The sequence below is a fragment of the Physella acuta genome, unplaced genomic scaffold (genome assembly GCF_028476545.2).
Source record: "Physella acuta isolate Inbredline_101_S28 unplaced genomic scaffold, ASM2847654v3 ptg000017l, whole genome shotgun sequence".
Taxonomy (NCBI): domain Eukaryota; kingdom Metazoa; phylum Mollusca; class Gastropoda; family Physidae; genus Physella; species Physella acuta.
In genome coordinates this window covers 1,654,357-1,678,921 of record NW_026731537.1, presented here as the reverse complement: position 1 = coordinate 1,678,921, position 24,565 = coordinate 1,654,357, and the positions used below count along the sequence as shown (strand labels likewise).

The 24,565-nt window shown below is 43.5% G+C and overlaps 1 protein-coding gene across 1 annotated transcript; it reads right to left on the bottom strand.

The window, feature by feature from the left end:
* Positions 1–1,793: 1,793 nt before the first annotated feature.
* On the bottom strand, positions 1,794–22,773 carry LOC131937778 (sodium- and chloride-dependent GABA transporter 2). Its single transcript, XM_059295417.1, has 15 exons — positions 22,553–22,773; positions 21,309–21,693; positions 18,802–18,933; positions 16,520–16,742; positions 14,971–15,103; positions 13,734–13,868; positions 13,181–13,284; positions 12,645–12,769; positions 11,601–11,713; positions 10,427–10,567; positions 9,345–9,444; positions 8,025–8,137; positions 7,000–7,179; positions 5,668–5,865; positions 1,794–2,267 (listed from the first exon to the last, which is right to left on the bottom strand). The coding sequence occupies exons 2-14, from the start codon at positions 21,649–21,651 to the stop codon at positions 5,677–5,679; spliced, it is 2,031 nt and encodes a 676-aa protein (XP_059151400.1). The 5' UTR covers positions 21,652–21,693; positions 22,553–22,773; the 3' UTR covers positions 1,794–2,267; positions 5,668–5,676.
* Positions 22,774–24,565: the final 1,792 nt, after the last annotated feature.

Below are 24,565 nucleotides of genomic sequence, written 5' to 3'. Positions count from 1 at the left end.
TAATTATTTCAAAGGGGGAAAATAAAATTTCGATACACAAACAAAGCCATACCAATTAGTGATGTCACTGACACTGTAATTAACATAATTGATCAGTGGACGGGGGGGGGAGGGGCGGGTTGAGAAACTAGCGTCATGATCTAGGACACCAGGACTTTATTTTGTTTCCTAAAAAAAATAATTTTTAGGTTATAAAATTGTTAGTTTAGTGTCGAATCATGTGTGATTGTATTAATTTTGTTTTTTAATTAAAAGTGTGTGGTGTTATTAAAACCGTCATTATAATTGAAATGCAATAAGGCCATATAGTTATACTATTAATATCCGATGGTAGAATTATTATGGTAAACATTGAATACAAAGCATCAAGATTTGGGGGGGGGGGGCGTTTAGTTCTAAATAAAATGTGGAGCTTTCAAATACAGCTCTACGTCACTGAGTCCTCTCAGCAGTTTTGGGTACCTGGCTTGAAAGTAATGCAGGGCACAAAAACTGAGACCGGTAATGGCATAGAATGGGCATAGGGTTGGGCATACACATGGGCATAAAGTTGGCACATATAGTTTACTCTCTAGACAGTCAACTCTATATGGCTACAAATATTGATCTCTTTGAGGCGGATAAACTACCCAACACGCCGTGTATTTAATGTGTGTTTACCGTATAACGATTTCCTTATTGATTACCTCACTGACTACCTCATTGTTGCCGTACACAAAAAGCTGCCAGTATAAGGCACAAATAAAATACTTCAAAAAAACGTATTAAAAAACCACGTTTTTCTTGTGGACTAAAAAGTAGAAAATAAATTTTTCTTCCGACCCTAGGGGATCTACCAATGACTGCTCGTAGATTTTGTGCTTCCTCGAGCTGTGCAGGTTCTTGTGATGACTGTACCTACCTCTCCCCATCCCCCACCCCACCCACCTTGCAGTTAAAACAAGTTTTAAAACTGTACGATCATAAATTTTCTCCTATAAAATTTTACAAATAACCTTGATTTAATAATGTTTGTGTGTTCACCTGTCGTGTTACGGCCACCTTTAGCCACCTTTAGCCGCTCACCGTGTGTGTCCCTATGACGTCAGGGTGATACATTCACCTCAAGGTGATTCCTCCCACCATCATCAAAGTTAATCTAATAAATGTTGACAAGCTTGCCGTCACCAAAAGCCGACTTGACGCGCTACCATGTGACATGAATGTTTGCAGCTTCACAAAAGTGCAAGCTCAGAGATTTCACAAGGCAGTAACCCCGTTCACTAACACCCCCACCTGCGGTCACCACCCAATTAAACCAGTTCTAACTTGGTCGTCAGACGGCCGTTCGCACTCGATAAAAGACGCGCTCACATGTGTTACTGTCTCGAAGTTTAGGGCCGCATGGGTTACTTCCCTCCTCTGTGACATGGAGTTGCTCGCCCTTTGATAACACAATAAACAACAGAACTACAAGGGGTGATTTCAAATTTCTTATTTTTAACAGGTATGGGTGAAACTGCTAAATGCACACTATATATATATATATATATATATATATATATATATATATATATATATATATATATATATATATATATATATATTCGAAAAAGTCTCGAGTTCGAACCCTCTCGCAGATACGGCTCAATCCCTTCCAACACCAAAAATTAAGAACGAAGAAGAAGAAGAAAACCAACATAAGAGCTTGCGTACACATGGATTTAACCAACAATTGTGTAAGGAAAAACTTGGTTTAACCATTGCAACTACTAAATAACTTGACGTAATGCAAACGAAAAGGTTTGAGCTTTTATTTTTACGTACGTTCAATACTAGTTTTACATTCTCATACAAGCTAGGCGGTAGGATGGGTGATGGTAGTACAAGAGAGTAATTCGTGGAATGGTATATGTATTGGTGGTAATATAGGATGGGAGCAATACAGCTGATAACATGGGATGGTAGCAAAATGGGTGGTAACATGAGATGGTAGTTATACAGGTGGTAACGTTTGATGGTAGCAATACAGTTGGTAACATGGGATGGTAGAAATGCAGGTGGTAATATAGGATGGGAGCAATACAGCTGATAACATGGGATGGTGGCAATACAGGTGGTAACATGGGATGATAACAATACAAGTGGCAACATGGGATGGTAACAATACAAGTGGCAACATGGGATGGTAACAATACAAGTGGTAACATGGGATGGTAACAATACAAGTGGTAACATGATATGGTAGCTGTAGTGAAGTATCTAAACACGCTCTTTAGTTGAATTACCTGTGGACATTTTTAAGAATTAATTATTTTTTAATCATTAAGGTTATAGTCGTGGCATATTTGTATGTCTTTCATGTCAGTGTTGCGGTTGTACAAATGTCAAGTCAACAAGCAGTTAAATTTGTGTTAACACTTCACCCATCCAAATGTCAAGTCAACTAGCAGTTAAATTTGTGTTAACACTTCACCCATCCAAATGTCAAGTCAACTAGCAGTTAAATTTGTGTTAACACTTCACCCATCCAAATGTCAAGTCAACTAGCAGTTAAATTTGTGGTAACACTTCACCCATCCAAATGTCAAGTCAACTAACAGTTAAATTTGTGTTAACACTTCACCCATACAAATGTCAAGTCAACTAGCAGTTAAATTTGTGTTAACACTTCACCCATCCAAATGTCAAGTCAACTAGCAGTTAAATTTGTGTTAACACTTCACCCATCCAAATGTCAAGTCAACTAGCAGTTAAATTTGTGTTAACACTTCACCCATCCAAATGTCAAGTCAACTAGCAAGCTTAATATTATACACACTTAATAAAGTTCTTATTAGAGTTAAACTCAACGCTTAACTGAGTACTAGTGTTAAAATAAACGTTTCACATAGTGTTACTGTTAAACTCTGTTTAACCGAGTGTTACAGCTAAACCAAAGTTTACCGATTGCTAGAGTTAAGTCAACGTTTACTGAATAGTGTTACCGTTGGGGTCAACTGTTGAGTTACCTCAGGTGTTCAAATGGGACTAGATCGAACACTTTAGTTTACCTCAGGGGGTCAGATGGGACTAGATCGAACACTTTACCTCAGGTGTTCAGATGGGACTAGATCGAAGCAGGGGCGGAACTACAGTGCCGCCAGACCCCGCAATGCGGGGGGGGGGCCACGCCATTTAGGGGCCCACGACCGACCATAATAATTTTTTTATAGTTACATTTTTTTTTCAATGTTCTTGCATTTTTGACTTGATGCTTGTTTTGTAAAAAAGATTACTATAGCTGCGGTTGGATTATCTTTATTCTGTAGACACCACCCCACGCTCTTGTATCTTTTTCCCATTGTTTTTAAACCACTGTGAAAGCCGAGTCCTCTTTATCCTACAATCAAACTTATCAAAGATAAGCAAACGTTTAAACCACTTCCATGACTTATTTCCCTTTTTTAAATAGTCAAATAAGGGTGCCCATAAGCTCCTTTTAATAGATTTGTACTAAACAAATTAAAAAGAAATTACTTCTCTTATTTTTTTATAAAGTACTTACTAAAGAATGACATTGTATAAAAAGGAAATGTATTTAAAATTAATAATATAAATACAAAAAAAAAACATAAAAATAAACATAACACGAGACACCATTACTTATATACAAAGCTTTCATGGTTTATATTCTTTTGACCGAATAAAGGTTTCTAGGCCCTATAGCAGAGATAAAATAAAACTGATTTTCATAAAACAAACTAATGCATTTACACTCATGACATGCTGTTGTAATTTGCTTTGATTGAAATTTGTATTTTTCAAAACACGAACAGGCCAGCAATGAGTATCCTATTTTCGCATTTTGTGTTTGTATATATATATATATATATATATATATATATATATATATATATATATATATATATATATGGGGGGGGCCTAAAAAAATTTTGCGGGGTGGCCCTTTTTTTCTAGTTCCGCCACCGGATCGAAGACTTTAGTTTACCTCAGGGGGTCAGATGGACTAGATCGAAGACTTTAGTTTACCTCAGGGGGTCAGATGGACTAGATCGAAGACTTTAGTTTACCTCAGGGGGTCAGATGGTACTAGATCGAAGACTTTAGTTTACCTCAGGGGTCAGATGGGAATGGATTGAAGACTTTAGTTTACCTCAGGGGGTCAGATGGGACTAGATCGAAGACTTTAGTTTACCTCAGGGGTCAGATGGGAATGGATTGAAGACTTTAGTTTACCTCAGGGGGTCAGATGGGGCTAGATCGAAGACTTTAGTTTACCTCAGGGGGTCAGATGGACTAGATCGAAGACTTTAGTTTACCTCAGGGGGTCACATGGGACTAGATCGAAGACTTTAGTTTACCTCAGGGGGTCAGATGGGACTAGATCGAAGACTTTAGTTTACCTCAGGGGTCAGATGGGACTAGATCGAAGACTTTAGTTTACCTCAGGGGGTCAGATGGGACTAGATCGAAGACTTTAGTTTACCTCAGGGGGTCAGATGGGGCTAGATCGAAGACTTTAGTTTACCTCAGGGGGTCAGATGGGACTAGATCGAAGACTTTAGTTTACCTCAGGGGGTCACATGGGACTAGATCGAAGACTTTAGTTTACCTCAGGGGGTCAGATGGGACTAGATCGAAGACTTTAGTTTACCTCAGGGGTCAGATGGGACTAGATCGAAGACTTTAGTTTACCTCAGGGGGTCAGATGGGACTAGATCGAACACTTTACCTCAGGGGGTCAGATGGGGCTAGATCGAAGATTTTAGTTTACCTCAGGGGGTCAGATGTGACTAGATCGAAGACTTTAGTTTACCTTAGGGGGTCAAATGGAACTAGATCGAAGATTTTAGTTTACCTCAGGGGGTCAGATGTGACTAGATCGAAGACTTTAGTTTACCTCAGGGGGTCAAATGGAACTAGATCGAAGATTTTAGTTTACCTCAGAGGGTCAGATGTGACTAGATCGAAGACTTTACCTCAGGGGTCAGATGGGACTGGATCGAAGACTTTAGTTTACCTCAGGGGGTCAGATGGGGCTAGATCGAAGACTTTAGTTTACCTCAGGGGGTCAGATGGACTAGATCGAAGACTTTAGTTTACCTCAGGGGGTCAGATGGGACTAGATCGAAGACTTTAGTTTACCTCAGGGGGTCAGATGGGACTAGATCGAAGACTTTAGTTTACCTCAGGGGTCAGATGGGACTAGATCGAAGACTTTAGTTTACCTCAGGGGGTCAGATGGGACTAGATCGAAGACTTTAGTTTACCTCAGGGGGTCAGATGGGGCTAGATCGAAGACTTTAGTTTACCTCAGGGGGTCAGATGGGACTAGATCGAAGACTTTAGTTTACCTTAGGGGGTCAAATGGAACTAGATCGAAGATTTTAGTTTACCTCAGGGGGTCAGATGTGACTAGATCGAAGACTTTAGTTTACCTTAGGGGGTCAAATGGAACTAGATCGAAGATTTTAGTTTACCTCAGGGGGTCAGATGTGACTAGATCGAAGACTTTAGTTTACCTCAGGGGGTCAGATGGGACTAGATCGAAGACTTTAGTTTACCTTAGGGGGTCAAATGGAACTAGATCGAAGATTTTAGTTTACCTCAGGGGGTCAGATGTGACTAGATCGAAGACTTTACCTCAGGGGGTCAGATGGGACTAGATCGAATACTTTAGTTTACCTCAATGGGTCAGATGGGACTGGATCGAAGACTTTCCATTTCGTAGAAGGAGGGCTCAGGTGAACTTGAGGAGACCTCAGGTGTGGAGTTCGCGCCCTTCCGTTCACGTCTGTACGCGCGCAGGTTCCTCTCCTTCTTGTCCTGCTCCCTCATCTGGTGCTCGTGCAGGTGGTACGGCACCATCATCAGCTTAAACACCTGCAAATATCGGCACCATCATCAGTTTAAACACCTGCAAATATTGGCACCATCATCAGTTTAAACACCTGCAAATATTGGCACCATCATCAGTTTAAACACCTGCAAATATCAGCACCATCATGAGCTTAAACACCTGCAAATATCAGCACCATCATCAGTTTAAACACCTGCAAATATCAGCACCATCATCAGCTTAAACACCTGCAAATATCAGCACCATCATTAATTCAAACACCTGCACATATCAGCACCATCTTCAGTTTAAACACCTGCAAATATCAGCACCATCCTCAGCTTAAACACCTGCAAATATCAGCACCATCATCAGTTTAAACACCTGCAAATATTGGCACCATCATCAGTTTAAACACCTGCAAATATCAGCACCATCATCAGTTTAAACACCTGCAAATATTGGCACCATCATAAGCTTAAACACCTGCAAATATCAGCACCATCATCAGTTTAAACACCTGCAAATATCAGCACCATCATGGATTTAAACACCTGCAAATATTGGCACCATCATGAGTTTAAACACCTGCAAATATTGGCACCATCATGAGTTTAAACACCTGAAAATATCAGCACCATCATGAGTTTAAACACCTGCAAATATTGGCACCATCATGAGTTTAAACACCTGCAAATATTGGCACCATCATGAGTTTAAACACCTGCAAATATTGGCACCATCATGAGTTTAAACACCTGCAAATATTGGCACCATCATGAGTTTAAACACCTGCAAATATCAGCACCATCATTCAAGAGATTAAACAACAGCAACTGTATATTACATTCTTAAAATCCTTACCTTACCCCATCTATAATTGTGAAATAATTAAACCCCCACCTGTCCCTGCTAATTACAGCCTACCTCCCAAGTGAAACCATATCTGCACCAGTTGACCAAGTAAGACCATATCTACACCAGTTGACCTACCTCCCAAGTGAGACCATATCTACACCAGTTGACCTACCTCCCAAGTGAGACCATATCTACACCAGTTGACCTACCTCCCAAGTGAGACCATATCTGCACCAGTTGACCTACCTCCCAAGTGAGACCATATCTGCACCAGTTGACCTACCTCCCAAGTAAAATCATATCTACACCAGTTGACCTACCTCCCAAGTGAGACCATATCTACACCAGTTGACCAGTGCACCAATAGGGATGCAGATGGCGGTGGTTCCTGCCAGACACCAGCCAATCGCTATCGCCCACTGCGGGTATTTATAGATCTCTTTGTTTTCTCGCATGTACTCAATCTCAGCGTAGTCGGTCAGTGTGAAGTAAATTATTGCCTGGTGAGGTAGTGAGGTAAATTATTGCCTGATGAGATGGTGAGGTAAATTATTGCCTGGTGAGGTAGTGAGGTAAATTATTGCCTGGTGAGGTAGTGAGGTAAATTATTGCCTGGTGAGATAGTGAGGTAAATTTTTGCCTGGTGAGATAGTGAGGTAAATTATTGCCTGGTGAGGTAGTGAGGTAAATTATTGCCTGGTGAGGTAGTGAGGTAAATTATTGCCTGGTGAGGTAGTGAGGTAAATTATTGCCTGGTGAGGTAGTGAGGTAAATTATTGCCTGGTGAGGTAGTGAGGTAAATTATTGCCTGGTGAGGTAGTGAGGTAAATTATTGCCTGGTGAGGTAGTGAGGCTAATTATTACCTGATGAGGTAGGGTGGTGTAAATTATTAACTGGTGAAGTATTGGGTAGTACTTTATTGCCTGGTGAGGTAGTGTGAGGTAAATTATTACCCGACGCCTGAATGTGTAATAAAACATGCCATCGATTGTGTGAGTAATGTGCTAGAGTATCTTGAGCTTAACAAACAAAATATGGGTGTTAGGATTAGGGTTAGCTTGAGCTTACCAAACAAAATATGGGGGTTAGGATTAGGGTTAGCTTGAGCTTACCAAACAAAATATGGGGGTTAGGATTAGGGTTAGCTTGAGCTTACCAAACAAAATATGGGAGTTGGGATTAGGGTTAGGGTTAGCTTGAGCTTACCAAACAAAATATGGGGGTTAGGATTAGGGTTAGCTTGAGCTTACCAAACAAAATATGGGGGTTAGGATTAGGGTTAGCTTGAGCTTACCAAAAAAAATATGGGGGTTAGGATTAGGGTTAGGGTTAGCTTGAGCTTACCAAACAAAATATGGGGGTTATAACCGTCCAACACGCGAGCATGAAGGGGAGCGTCTTGCTGAACCTGGAGTAGCCTATCATCATCATAATGTTGTCATAGAATCGATGAATTCCTGATCAATACAAGACGATTGAGTATTGTACCAGATTTACACTTTAAACAAGGAAGTCTGGTAGGGGTAAGGCCTACTATTAAAGTAATTACCTTAATAGGTAATTAATTTACTCTTTATGATTAGTATTCCCGTTACAAAATTATAAATGTCACCAATCCATCAATGTCACCACCTACCAATGTCACCAACCTACCAGTGTCACCAACCTACCTCTGTCACCAACCTACCAATGTCACCAACCTACCAATGTCACCAACCTACCAGTGTCACCAACCTACCAATGTCACCAACCTACTTGTGTCACCAACCTATCAATGTCACCAACCTACCAATGTCACCAACCTACCAGTGTCACCAACCTACCAATGTCACTAACCTACCAACGTCACCAACCTACCAATGTCACCAACCTACCAATGTCACCAACCTACCAGTGTCACCAACCTACCAATGTCACCAACCTACTTGTGTCACCAACCTACCAATGTCACCAACCTACTTGTGTCACCAACCTACCAATGTCACCAACCTACTTGTGTCACCAACCTATCAATGTCACCAACCTACCAATGTCACCAACCTACCAGTGTCACCAACCTACCAATGTCACTAACCTACCAACGTCACCAACCTACCAATGTCACCAACCTACCAATGTCACCAACCTACCAGTGTCACCAACCTACCAATGTCACCAACCTACCAGTGTCACCAACATACCAATGTCACCGACCTACCAACCTATCAATGTCACCAACCTACCAATTTCACCAACCTACGAATGTCACCAACCTACCAGTGCCACAAACCTACCGATGTCACCAACCTACCAATGTCACCAACCTACCAATGTCACCAACCTACCAGTGTCACCAACCTACCAATGTCACCAACCTACCAGCCCCACCAACCTACCAATGTCACCAACCTACCAGTGTCACCAACCTACCAGTGTCACCAACATACCAATGTCACCAACCTACCAATGTCACCAACCTACTTGTGTCACCAACCTATCAATGTCACCAACCTACCAATGTCACCAACCTACCAATGTCACCAACCTACCTCTGTCACCAACCTACCAGTGTCACCAACCTACCAATGTCACCAACCTACCAGTGTCACCAACCTACTAGCCCCACCAACCTACCAGCCCCACCAACCTACCAGTGCCACCAACCTACATGTGTCAGCAACCTACCATAGACATACGCTACAGCGATGAGCTCTGTTAGGCACACTACTACGACGATTCGGCTGGCAGCGTAGAAGTCAAACAATTGGAAGACGTACATCCCACCCTAACAACAGAAGTCAAACCATTGGAAGACGTACATCCCACCCTAACAACAGAAGTCAAACCATTGGAAGACGTACATCTAACAATAGAAGTCAAACAATTGGAAGACGTACATCCCACCCTAACAATAGAAGTCAAACAATTGGAAGACGTACATCTGACAATAGAAGTCAAACTATTGGAAGACGTACATCCCACCCTAACAACAGAAGTCAAACAATTGGAAGACGTACATCCCACCCTAACAATAGAAGTCAAACAATTGGAAGACGTACATCCCACCCTAACAATAGAAGTCAAACAATTGGAAGACGTACATCTGACAATAGAGGTCAAACAATTGGAAGACGTACATCTGACAATAGAACTCAAACAATTGGAAGACGTACATCTGACAATAGAGGTCAAACAATTGGAAGACGTACATCTGACAATAGAACTCAAACGATTGGAAGACGTACATCCCACCCTGACAATAGAAGTCAAACAATTGGAAGACGTACATCTGACAATAGAAGTCAAACAATTGGAAGACGTACATCTGACAATAGAACTCAAACAATTAGAAGACGTACATCCCACCCTGACAATAGAAGTCAAACAATTGGAAGACGTACATCTGACAATAGAAGTCAAACAATTGGAAGACGTACATCTGACAATAGAGGTCAAACAATTAGAAGACGTACATCCCACCCTGACAATAGAAGTCAAACAATTGGAAGACGTACATCTGACAATAGAAGTCAAACAATTGGAAGACGTACATCTGACAATAGAGGTCAAACAATTAGAAGACGTACATCCAACCCTGACAATAGAAGTCAAACAATTGGAAGACGTACATCTGACAATAGAAGTCAAACAATTGGAAGACGTACATCCCACCCTGACAATAGAAGAAACATTGTGTGATAAGATGTACCTGAAAACACATTGTGTGGTAAAACTGACCTGAAAACACATTGTGTGGTAAGACTGACCTGAAAACACATGGAAATGCTGACCAAAAACTTGAAGATACAGGCGAGTGCTGTGCCCACCTCTCTGCTGTACTTGCTCCTGTTGAGTGTGTTGGGGAACTGGTCCAGGAATGTCGTCACGAAGGCTTCTACACCAACAAACTGTGGGGGGGAGGGGGTACAATAAATAAATAGAGTTGACGGATTATATATAATTACAAACACACATGTTCATTTACATACATAGTAATATCGGTCTAAACATAAGTATATTATGCATATACATAAAGATATATGTTTGAAGATATATTTCTGTACATGTATATGTAAGGGGCTGGGGAGTTATTTAATTATTATTTTATTACAAAAAGTTGAAAAAGGTGAATGTGTTCCTTTGAGGATTGTTGTGGTTTTTAGTTAAGTAGTCCGCTATTATGGCGCTGATATGATTTTTATTTTAAAATGATTGATAGCCTGGTTATTGTGTCTTGCTTATATTTTGATGTTATTATTTATGCAAACTTTGTTTTGGAGTGTGGCTCCACTCTGCTTTATATCCTGAATGTAAGTTATTGTTGTATTAGGGACTATTTCCTTGTGCGTGACAGGGAGGGACATTCAGCGGGAATGTCGAGGCCTGTGTGTTGAAGTGTTCCTGTAACACATTTATATGGTGACCGTGGTCCGAAATTGGGTGTTTTGTTTCGTTGAGTTCTGTTTGTTTTGTATGTCTTGAGTGTTTTGTTTTGTCTAGATCTAGATTCTGTTTTTTTATAATAACTTTTGGTTCCATATTTTGTTAAATAAATTTTATTATATTGTTTTTGTTTTATTTTAGTAGTTTTTTATTTAGACTAAGGTTAGGTTATTAACCAGTCTGGGTTTAGCCGGGCTTGCACTGACCGGACAGTAGTTAGTTAGATAAGCCTAGAAGTATAGATTTTAGGTATCCCCCCCCCCTAGCAGGGCTTACATATATATATATATATATATATATATATATATATATATATATATATATATATATATATATATATATATATATATATATATATATGTCACCTAACATGGCCAAAGTTTCTGTGAAGACTAGCATGACTTACCATGACCTACCATGACCTACTATGACCTACCACGACCTAACATGACCTAACATTCTGTGAAGAAAACATGTGTGGGTCCCCACACTACCTGCCTGGCTATCTATCCCGAGGAAGATGAGCATCAGAAAAAATAAGACCGACCAGAACGGGGCAAATGGCATCTGGATGACAGCTTTAGGGTAGGCTATGAATGCCAGACCAGGACCTGAAAGTAGAAAATTTGTGGCGTCACTAGGTGGGGTGTCACACGTGGACGTTATCCACACCCCCCCCTCCCTTTCTTTCAGCACTTTCGATTTGGTGTCACCAATCTCTACCAACTATTGTTTTGTATGATATCTCTAAAATTTTGTTTCTGTTTTTCTGTTAAACTTGATTTGACAGTAAATTTTATGATTTTTCTACATGGTGTCAGTCTGTAACGACCGCCACCGCCCCTGCCCTGCGTCACCACTGCTAGTACAGTAAGCTACTGCCCCTCCCCACTGCAGCCACCCCAGTTCAGATGACCTCTTGACCTCTTGCTCCACCCATCTGACCATTTTGTAGGGGGAGCTGTCGGTAGAGTAAGATTGGTGGAAGTGTCAAGAGAGTAAACAGTAGCACGATAGTGGGGCTTGTCGTCTCTGTATACCTACTGACGCCACTGGTACCAACTGACCTGAGCCTATACCTACTGACGCCACTGGTACCAACTGACCTGAGCCTATACCTACTGACGCCACTGGTACCAACTGACCTGAGCTTATACCTACTGACGCCACTGGTACCAACTGACCTGACCCTATACCTACTGACGCCACTGGTACTAAATGACCTGAGCCTATACCTACTGACGCCACTGGTACCAACTGACCTGAGGCTATACCTGCTGACCTATTGACGCCACTGGTAACAACTGACCTGAGTCTACACATACTGACGCCACTGGTACTAACTGACCTGAGCTTATACCTACTGACGCCACTGGTACCTACTGACCTGAGCCTATACCTACTGACGCCACTGTTACTAACTGACCTGAGTCTATACCTACTGACGCCACTGGTACCAACTGACCTGAGCCTATACCTACTGACGCCACTGGTACCTACTGACGCCACTGGTACCTACTGACGCCACTGGTGCCAACTGACCTGAGCCCACGACGTCTGCTATAGCTTTGCCTTGCTGTTTGGCCATGAAACCCAGGACACTGAACACGACGAACCCAGCAAGGATGGAAGTCCCTGAGTTGACCAGAGTGTAGACCAGAGAGTCCCTACAACAAGAAAACACCAGTTGACATTTAGAAACATCAAGACAGCTTTGACAAAAAGAAATTTTGGATAAGTTCATTCGAAACTTAAACAATAGACAGCTAAAATCGGAAAAAAATAAAGGATTTATGTTAGCAATAAAATATAATATATCCATGTCAAAATATGCAATTAATTCCAAAATCAAAAGAAAAAATTAAAAAGCAACCTATTATTTACTTTCGTGTATGCCAGTGACCATCCTTTACCTGTATGAGTTGGATACGTCATTTACCTGATCACATGATTTACCTGTATGAGTTATGGTGGTCACGTGACTTACCTGTATCAGTTGTGGTGGTCACGTGATTAACCTGTAAGAGGCGGTAGTCACGTGATTTACCTGTATGAGTTGTGGAGGTTACGTGACTTACCTGTATGAGTTGTGGTGGAACTTGTTGTAACTGCCGAGGGACGTCAGGGTGCCAAGACCGACGGAGGTGGAGAAAAAAATCTGGGTGCCAGCGTCTATCCAGACCTGCATGAGACGGGATGTAGGCAGAATCAGTTTGTGGCAAGGTCAAAGTTTGACGGATTGTAGACACGGTCAAAGTTTGACGGAGTGTAGACACGCTCAAAGTTTAACGGAGTGTAGACACGGTCAAAGTTTAACGGAGTGTAGACATGGTCAAAGTTTGACGGAGTGCAGACACGGTCAAAGTTTGACGGAGTGTAGACACGGTCAAAGTTTGACGGAGTGTAGACACGGTCAAAGTTTGACGGAGTGTAGACACGGTCAAGAGAAACGAGGTCTAGAACAGTCCTCTTCCGTGAGAAAACACCCCATGTCATTACCTCCCTGCCATTCACATCTCCCCACCCCTCCACACCTCAGTGACACAGGTTTACATCCATGGTACATCTAATACTTGACTAGCTTAACCCATCGACTAATTTGACTGTCCCAGTGACCTTGACCCCACTGACCTTGCTACTGGTGAGCATGCTCATGTTGGGTTTCATGTAGAACGAGATCCCGTCCATGGCACCGTCCAGCAGCATGTTGCGGATCAGGAAGATGGACAGGAACACGTACGGTGCCAGTGACGTCACGTAGATCACCTGCAGAAGGTCAAGGCTGGTTAAACATGTGGAAGTCGTATGACATTCCCTGTCCAAACACTGACATTCCCTGTCCAAACACTGACATTCCCTGTCCAAACACTGACATTCCCTGTCCAAACACTGACATTCCCTGTCCAAACACTGACATTCCCTGTCCAAACACTGACATTCCCTGTCCGAATACTGACATTCACTGTCCAAACAATGACATTCGCTGTCCGAATACTGACATTCCCTGCCCAAACACTGACATTCCCTGTCCAAACAATGACATTCCCTGCCCAAACAATGACATTCTCTGCCCAAACACTGACATTCCCGGTCCAAACACTGACATTCCCTGCCCAAACACTGACATTCCAAACACTGACATTCCCTGCCAAAACACTGACATTCCCTGCCCAAGCACTGGCATTCCCTGTCCAAACACTGACATTCCCTGCCCAAACACTGACATTCCCTGCCCAAACACTGACATTCCCTGCCCAAACACTGACATTCCCTGCCCAAACACTGACATTCCCTGTCCAAACACTGACATTCCCTGTCCAAACACTGACATTCCCTGTCCAAACACTGACATTCCCTGCCTAAACACTGACATTCCCTGCCCAAACACTGACATTCCCTGCCCAAACACTGACATTCCCTGCCCAAACACTGACATTCCCTGCCCAAACACTGACATTCCCTGTCCAAACACTGACATTCCCTGTCCAAACACTGACATTCTCTGTCCAAACACTGACATTCCCTGTCCAAACACTGACCATCCTAAACACAACAGCCTCTCATGACAAGTGTGTTTACTGGCCCACAAGGAACAATGATGCCTGTGCTGTCAAAACAAAATAAGGTCTTTAATCTGCTCGTCCACGACAACAACAGACCATCAACCACACAACACTGACAACACTGACAAGTCACTGACCTTCCCTGACAAGACACTGACCTTCCCTGACAAGTCACTGACCTTCCCTGACAAGTCACTGACCTTCCCTGACAAGTCACTGACCTTCCCTGACAAGTCACTGACCTTCCCTGACAAACCACTGACCTTCCCTGACAAGTTACTGACCTTCCCTGACAAGACACTGACCTTCCCTGAACTCCTGATTCCTTTGTGTATGCACAGATAGACGATGAACCACGCCAACGACAGACAACCAAACAGATCCCATTTTAAAGAGCCCATCTGGTCTATTCCGTCGCTTAAACCGAGGACTTTGTTTCTGAAAGTAAAACATCAGATAAACTAACTCAAGCAGCTAACTCAAGCTGTCAATGACCTACTCCGTTAACACCTAGCCCAATCAATCAATGACCTACTTACACCAACACCTGACCCAATATGTCAACGACATAGGCCTACTCCACCAACACCTAACCCAGTCAGTCAATGACCTACTCCATCAACACCTAACCCAATCAATGACCTACTCCACCAACACCTAACCCAATCAATGACCTACTCCACCAACACCTAACCCAATCAATGACCTACTCCACCAGCACCTAACCCAGTCAGTCAATGACCTACTCCACCAACACCTAACCCAATCAATGACCTACTCCATCAACACCTGACCCCAGCTGCCAAAGACCTACTCCACCAACACCTAACCCAATCAATGACCTACTCCACCAACACCTAACCCAATCAATGACCTACTCCACCAACACCTAACCCAATCAATGACCTACTCCACCAACACCTAACCCAATCAATGACCTACTCCACCAACACCTAACCCAATCAATGACCTACTCCACCAACACCTAACCCAATCAATGACCTACTCCACCAACACCTAACCCAATCAATGACCTACTCCACCAACACCTAACCCAATCAATGACCTACTCCACCAACACCTAACCCAATCAATGACCTACTCCACCAACACCTAACCCAGTCAATGACCTACTCCACCAACACCTAACCCCAGCTGTCAATGACCTACTCCACCAACACCTAACCCAATCAATGACCTACTCCACCAACACCTAACCCAATCAATGACCTACTCCACCAACACCTAACCCAATCAATGACCTACTCCACCAACACCTAACCCAGTCAATGACCTACTCCACCAACACCTAACCCCAGCTGTCAAAGACCTACTCCACCAACACCTAACCCAATCAATGACCTACTCCACCAACACCTAACCCAGTCAATGACCTACTCCACCAACACCTAACCCCAGCTGTCAAAGACCTACTCCACCAACACCTAACCCAATCAATGACCTACTCCACCAACACCTAACCCAATCAATGACCTACTCCACCAGCACCTAACCCAGTCAGTCAATGACCTACTCCACCAACACCTAACCCCAGCTGTCAATGACCTACTCCACCAACACCTAACCCCAGCTGTCAATGACCTACTCCACCAACACCTAACCCCAGCTGTCAATGACCTACTCCACCAACACCTAACCCAATCAATGACCTACTCCACCAACACCTAACCCCAGCTGTCAATGACCTACTCCACCAACACCTGACCCCAGCAGTCAATGACCTACTCCACCAACACCTGACCCCAGCAGTCAATGACCTACTCCACCAACACCTGACCCCAGCAGTCAATGACCTACTCCACCAACACCTAACCCCAGCTGCCAAAGACTTACTCCCAGAATTCCACCACCGGATCTCTCAACAAATGAAACCTGGCGTCGTGCACGGACATGGAGAAGTTGTGTGTGCAGTGTTCCGTGTTCCAGTCGTTGTTGCAGTGAGACCAGGGCAGCACGGAGGTGAAGGAGGAGAAGAGGTAGTAGAATGTCCAGGCCAGAATCACGTTGTAGTAGCAGTTTAGCTCCGTGATGATCAGCAGCGACGCCAAACCAACGCCTGGGGAGGGTGGAGGCCGGGGGTGTGGTGGGGGGGGGGGAGAGATAATTATATGTAAAATATGTCGCTAAAAATTGAAGGTAAAACCTACACAATTACACAAACTACTTTAAAATTATTTTCCGTTTTTATAGAGTTTATTTTTAACAATATGTATTTAGAAATTGAAAGAATAATTATCAGTATACTCTATGGCAATGTATTTCAGACGAATGTGTTTTGCTCCTGGCACCAAAGCAACTTTAAAAATGTAAGAAAATATCTTCCAGATTGGCATCAACAACTTTCCTTGAAGCTAGCGTAAATAGTGGCAGCAACCTACCCTGAAACAGTGGCACCAACCTACCTGGAAACAATGGCAACAACCTACCTGGAAACAGTGGCACCAACCTACCCTACCTTGAAACAGTGGCACCAACCTACCTTGAAACAGTGGCACCAACCTACCTTGAAACAGTGGCACCAACCTACCTTGAAACAGTGGCACCAACCTACTTTGAAACAGTGGCACCAACCTACCTTGAAACAGTGGCACCAACCTACCTTGAAACAGTGGCACCAACCTACCTTGAAACAGTGGCACCAACCTAGCTTGGCACCAACCTACCTTGAAACAGTGGCACCAACCTACCTTGAAACAGTGGCACCAACCTACCTTGGCATCAACCTACATTGAAACAGTGGCACCAACCTACCTTGAAACAGTGGCATCAACCTACCTTGGCACCAACCTACCTTGAAAGAGTGGCACCAACCTACCTTGAAACAGTGGCACCAACCTACCCTACCTTGAAACAGTGGCACCAACCTACCTTGAAACAGTGGCACCAACCTACCTTGAAACAGTGGCACCAACCTACCTTGAAACAGTGGCACCAACCTACCTTGAAACAGTGGCACCAACCTACCTTGAAACAGTGGCACCAACCTACCTTGAAACATTGGCACCAACCTACCTTGAAACAGTGGCACCAACCTACCCTACCTTGAAACAGTGGCACCAACCTACCTTGAAACAGTGGCAGCAACCTACCTTGAAACAGTGGCACCAACCTACCTTGGCATCAACCTACATTGAAACAGTGGCACCAACCTACCTTGAAACAGTGGCATCAACCTACCTTGGCACCAACCTACCTTGAAAGAGTGGCACCAACCTACCTTGAAACAGTGGCACCAACCTACCCTACCTTGAAACAGTGGCACCAACCTACCTTGAAACAGTGGCACCAACCTACCTTGAAACAGTGGCACCAACCTACCTTGAAACAGTGGCACCAACCTACCTTGAAACAGTGGCACCAACCTACCTTGAAACAGTGGCACCAACCTACCTTGAAACATTGGCACCAACCTACCTTGAAACAGTTGCACCAACCTACCTTGAATCAGTGGCACCAAAATACCTTGAAACAGGGGCACCAACCTACCTTGAAACAGTGGCACCAACCTACCCTACCTTGAAACAGTGGCACCAACCTACCCTACCTTGAAACAGTGGCACCAACCTACCTTAAAACAGTGGCACCTACCTACCTTGAAACAGTGGTACTAACCTACCTTAAAACAGTGGCACCAACCTACCTTGAAAAACTGGCACCAACCTACCTTGAAACAGTGGTACCAACCTACCTTGAAACACTGGCACCAACCTACCCTACCTTGAAACAGTGGCACCAACCTACCTTAAAACACTGGCACCAACCTACCTTGAAACAGTGGCACCAACCTACCTTGGCACCAACCTACCTTGAAACAGTGGTACTAACCTACCTTAAAACAGTGGCACCAACCTACCTTGAAACACTGGCACCAACCTACCTTGAAACAGTGGTACCAACCTACCTTGAAACACTGGCACCAACCTACCCTACCTTGAAACAGTGGCACCAACCTACCTTAAAACACTGGCACCAACCTACCTTGAAACAGTGGCACCAACCTACCAATGAAACAGTGGTACCAACCTACCTTGAAACAGTGTTACCAACCTACCTTGAAACAGTGGCACCAACCTACCTTGAAACAGTGGCACCAACCTACCTTGGCACCAACCTACCTTGAAACAGGGGCACCAAGTTCCAGGCCTGTAGACCACCTTTCGTCATGTACTGGCCAATCGCCACCTCCAGATAGAACATGGGGAACCCGGCAAAAAATACAGCAATAAAATACGGAATGAGAAACGCCCCTGTAGATTGAAGACGAACGGATTAATTAACAACTAAGTAGATTTCACTTTGCTTTACATAAATAGGGGCGTGGAGTAGGAGCTTGGATATTTTATTCCAGCAGTTCCCAGTATATGACTTGCAGACTGGTCATCAGGTATAAAGTAAGTAAATCAGCAGTTTCAAAATCTGTGACACAACATTTTAGCAAATTATTTGTAACACTTAGTAACAGCGACAAAGTTTGAATTCAACTAAGGACACTATATTGTCCACAACCAAACGGATACTGTCTTGATCGACTTCTTTTTCATGGAATTGGAAGTTTGGGGGTCGAGCAAAAACCTGAAAAATCGGATTAGGAACCGCTGTTGTAGACGACTGGTGTTATAAGTGAAGTAGTCTCAAGTTCCCACCAGTTATACCCCCGCCATCTTCCTTCATTTCACCCCATTCTAAATTCTCAATTTTAGTTCATCCATTTTTTTGTCTAAGTTTCCGTCTTACCCCCGCCATTCTTGTCTAAGTTTCCGTCTTACCCCCGCCATTCTTGTCTAAGTTTCCGTCTTACCCCCGCCATTCTTGTCTAAGTTTCCGTCTTACCCCCGCCATTCTTGTCTAAGTTTCCGTCTTACCCCCGCCATTCTTGTCTAACTTTCCGTCTTACCCCCGCCATTCTTGTCTAAGTTTCCGTCTTACCCCCGCCATTCTTGTCTAACTTTCCGTCTTACCCCCGCCATTCTTGTCTAACTTTCCGTCTTACCCCCGCCATTCTTGTCTAAGTTTCCGTCTTACCCCCGCCATTCTTGTCTAAGTTTCCGTCTTACCCCCGCCATTCTTGTCTAAGTTTCCGTCTTACCCCCGCCATTCTTGTCTAAGTTTCCGTCTTACCCCCGCCATTCTTGTCTAAGTTTCCGTCTTACCCCCGCCATTCTTGTCTAAGTTTCCGTCTTACCCCCGCCATTCTTGTCTAAGTTTCCGTCTTACCCCCGCCATTCTTGTCTAAGTTTCCGTCTTACCCCCGCCATTCTTGTCTAAGTTTCCGTCTTACCCCCGCCATTCTTGTCTAACTTTCCGTCTTACCCCCGCCATTCTTGTCTAAGTTTCCGTCTTACCCCCGCCATTCTTGTCTAAGTTTCCGTCTTACCCCCGCCATTCTTGTTTAACTTTCCGTCTTACCCCCGCCATTCTTGTCTAAGTTTCCGTCTTACCCCCGCCATTCTTGTCTAAGTTTCCCTCTTACCCCCGCCATTCTTGTCTAAGTTTCCGTCTTACCCCCGCCATTCTTGTCTAACTTTCCGTCTTACCCCCGCCATTCTTGTCTAAGTTTCCCTCTTACCCCCGCCATTCTTGTCTAAGTTTCCCTCTTACCCCCGCCATTCTTGTCTAAGTTTCCGTCTTACCCCCGCCATTCTTGTCTAACTTTCCCTCTTACCCCCGCCATTCTTGTCTAAGTTTCCCTCTTACCCCCGCCATTCTTGTCTAAGTTTCCGTCTTACCCCCGCCATTCTTGTCTAAGTTTCCGTCTTACCCCCGCCATTCTTGTCTAAGTTTCCCTCTTACCCCCGCCATTCTTGTCTAACTTTCCCTCTTACCCCCGCCATTCTTGTCTAAGTTTCCGTCTTACCCCCGCCATTCTTGTCTAACTTTCCCTCTTACCCCCGCCATTCTTGTCTAAGTTTCCGTCTTACCCCCGCCATTCTTGTCTAAGTTTCCGTCTTACCCCCGCCATTCTTGTCTAAGTTTCCGTCTTACCCCCGCCATTCTTGTCTAAGTTTCCGTCTTACCCCCGCCATTCTTGTCTAAGTTTCCGTCTTACCCCCGCCATTCTTGTCTAAGTTTCCGTCTTACCCCCGCCATTCTTGTCTAAGTTTCCGTCTTACCCCCGCCATTCTTGTCTAAGTTTCCCTCTTACCCCCGCCATTCTTGTCTAAGTTTCCGTCTTACCCCCGCCATTCTTGTCTAACTTTCCCTCTTACCCCCGCCATTCTTGTCTAAGTTTCCGTCTTACCCCCGCCATTCTTGTCTAAGTTTCCGTCTTACCCCCGCCATTCTTGTCTAAGTTTCCGTCTTACCCCCGCCATTCTTGTCTAAGTTTCCGTCTTACCCCCGCCATTCTTGTCTAAGTTTCCGTCTTACCCCCGCCATTCTTGTCTAAGTTTCCGTCTTACCCCCGCCATTCTTGTCTAAGTTTCCGTCTTACCCCCGCCATTCTTGTCTAAGTTTCCCTCTTACCCCCGCCATTCTTGTCTAAGTTTCCGTCTTACCCCCGCCATTCTTGTCTAAGTTTCCGTCTTACCCCCGCCATTCTTGTCTAAGTTTCCGTCTTACCCCCGCCATTCTTGTCTAAGTTTCCGTCTTACCCCCGCCATTCTTGTCTAAGTTTCCGTCTTACCCCCGCCATTCTTGTAGCACAGGTACGGGAACCTCCAGACGTTGCCCAGGCCGACAGCGAACCCGATGCAGGCAAACAGGAAGTCGATGCCGCGGCTCCAAGTCTCTCGCTTCGCGTAATGTTTCTCCACGTCAGCCTCCTGCACCGACTGCCTGACGTGATCGGGCGGAGGCGGGTCAACCGAGTCGGACAACTCGACGTCACCCTCGGTCACTTTGACCACGTCATTTTCAGTGACTGCCACCACGTCATGTTCAGCGGCTACGTCATTCTCGCTGCCCGAAACTGCGTCGTTCTCAGTGATGGAGACTGGGGATGATCGTGGTGCTGCTAGGTCTGCCATCTTACGGCCGTCTGAGAAATGCTGATCCAACACTCACACAAGCTGAAAGAAAATTCTTCATTGACTTAAAACTTTGTTCCATATTACAATGTTAACATGATCTGATGTACCAACTGGCTTAACACTTCTAAAGATAAACGGACACAATGAATGTCACAAAACGCAAATCTGTGGTCTATTTATGGAATCGCTTTCTTTGTCTCACGGTCTCGGTATAAATAAAAATATGCGTGTGGGAAGAACGTTTGCACCCAACCCCTCAAAACATATTCCTGCCGCTGCCCACCCAACCCCACTTTCCACACTCCTAAAAATATGCCATCGGAATGTTTCAATCCTTAGACATGCAGGTACCGCTGTCTTTGATAACCAGACATGTAGGTACCGCTGTCTTTGACAGTTCGACATTTAGGTACCGCTGTCTTTGATAACCAGACATGCAGGTACCGCTGTCATTGATAGTTCGACATGTAGGTACCGCTGTCTTAGATATTTCGACATGTAGGTACCGCTGTCTTAGATATTTCGACATGTAGGTACCGCTGTCTTTGATAACCAGACATTTAGGTACCGCTGTCTTTAATAACTAGACATGCAGGTACCGCTGTCATTGATAGTTCGACATGTAGGTACCGCTGTCTTAGATATTTCGACATGTAGGTACCGCTGTCTTAGATATTTCGACATGTAGGTACCGCTGTCTTTGATAACCAGACATGCAAGTACCGCTGTCTTTGATAACCAGACATGCACGTACCGCTGTCTTTGATAGTTAGACAACAGTGCCTGAAATGTGTTTTGCGTGATTTAAAAACTAATGCAAATGAAATATCAATGATACAAAGTAGAGTCTAGATTCTAGATCCAGTATTAAAGCTACCAACCTAAGTCACGCAATCACCTAAAGATAGAAGTCAAGTACAAATTGATGGTTCAACAAGCTATTATGTTGTTTAAAATAACGTAGCATGGATCTATATAAACATTTAGATCGTCGATAAACAACTTAAAATGTATTTTGGCTGTTACTTTTTAATAGGATTAACTAGATCTAGTTGTTCGTGGTCTAGAGATCCAGAAATAAAAACTAATGCCTTTGTTTATAATTTTAAAATCACGAATTTGCGCAACTCCACATCTCGTACTAGGGCTGAACAGTGCGCCTCTAGATAACTTGCACAGCTTTGATGTGCATCGCGAGATAGTGTTGGTGCATTAAGTCAGACTATAGGGGAAAGGGTGGGTCTGTGTTGTGTCAGGAGAGTGGAAGAACGTAGCTTATATTATATTTTATTTTTTAACGACAAAAACAACGAGACAGGTTTTCAAAAGATCATTTTAGGAAAGGGTAGGGGGAGGGTGAAAATGAGTGGCAGTGAGTCACGTGAATTGTGAGGGGCAAGGGGGTGTTACCCTTTATAAGGCCATCATATGGGGTGACACCCTTTTATAGTGCAATCACAGGGGCGACACCCTTTTATAGTGCAATCACAGGGGTGACACCCTTTTATAGTGAAATCACAGGGGTGACAACCTTTTATAGTGCAATCACAGGGGTGACAACCTTTTATAGTGTAATCGCAGGGGTGACACCCTTTTATAGTGTAATCACAGGGGTGACAACCTTTTATAGTGTAATCGCAGGGGTGACACCCTTTTATAGTGCAATCACAGGGGTGACACCCTTTTATAGTGTAATCGCAGGGGTGACACCCTTTTATAGTACAATCACAGGGGTGACACCCTTTTATAGTGCAATCACAGGGGTGACACCCTTTTATAGTGCAATCACAGGGGTGACACCCTTTTATAGTGCAATCACAGGGGTGACACCCTTTTATAGTGCAATCACAGGGGTGACACCCTTTTATAGTGCAATCACAGGGGTGACACCTTTTTATAGTGCAATCACAAGGGTGACAACCTTTTATAGTGTAATCACAGGGGTGACACCCTTTTATAGTGCAATCACAGGGGTGACACCCTTTTATAGTGCAATCACAGGGGTGACACCCTTTTATAGTGCAATCACAGGGGTGACACCCTTTTATAGTGCAATCACATGGGAGTGACACCCTTTAGAATACCATCAAAGGGAGTGTCCTATATAATGCCATCACTCTTAATATCAAATCAAACATTAAAAGAATCAACATAATATAAACACATAAAAGTAATTAAGTCAAAGTACAATCAATGCTTTAATTAACATAATTTAAATATACTTCTATGACAGAAGAGGTGGAGGCTAAATAAAATTGAAAATGTGCAAAAACAAAAAGTTTAAAACACGTTGCACTCTATGATAAAAGTTCCTATAGAGCCGCAAGACTGCCAAAATATCTGAGGTTTGTCTAGAAGTGTCTATCTCATACCCAAACACTGAGATAGTGTCTACCTCATACCCAAATACTGAGATAGTGTCTACCTCATACCAACCCAATGATATATATCTTAAAAAATTTACTTCATCTTAGCCTTTAGAACACTGGCTAGTCCGGTTTATTATACATAGACCATATCACTCAATATCACCACAATCACATATGTATAGTAGGCTAATAGTAGACTACAAAACTGTAGAATGGTTACAGTATTTACAACTGTTTAAATATATATATATATGTTGTGTGTTTATATGTATGCAAATATGTGATGGTATGTGTCCTAAAAAGGTTCTACTAAGTTCACTAGCTTTTGGTTTCTGTCTATTGATAGAGTTAGGGTCTAGTGACATGTAAAGGGTGGCCATACCAACCAAAACTGTTGAGTAAAATACTGTCAGAGAACACAGATACACCAATCATGTTGTCTCATGCACACAGTTCTTCCAATATTTCTATATTTCTACCTGAAAATCTGCTGGTCTATTGTGATGTGTCTTTTTAATTGCCACTAAAATAAAAAAAAATCA

What these genes read in the sequence shown, in the direction of transcription:
- LOC131937778 (XM_059295417.1), bottom strand. Translation starts at nt 21,651, where the DNA reads ATGGCAGACCTAGCAGCACCACGATCATCCCCAGTCTCCATCACTGAG. An exon ending in TCCTCGGGATAGATAGCCAG is followed by an intron (nt 10,568 to 11,600) that starts GCAGGTAGTGTG and finishes TCCCCCCCACAG; the next exon opens with TTTGTTGGTGTAGAAGCCTT. An exon ending in TAACCCCCATATTTTGTTTG is followed by an intron (nt 7,180 to 8,024) that starts GTAAGCTCAAGC and finishes CTACCTCACCAG; the next exon opens with GCAATAATTTACTTCACACT.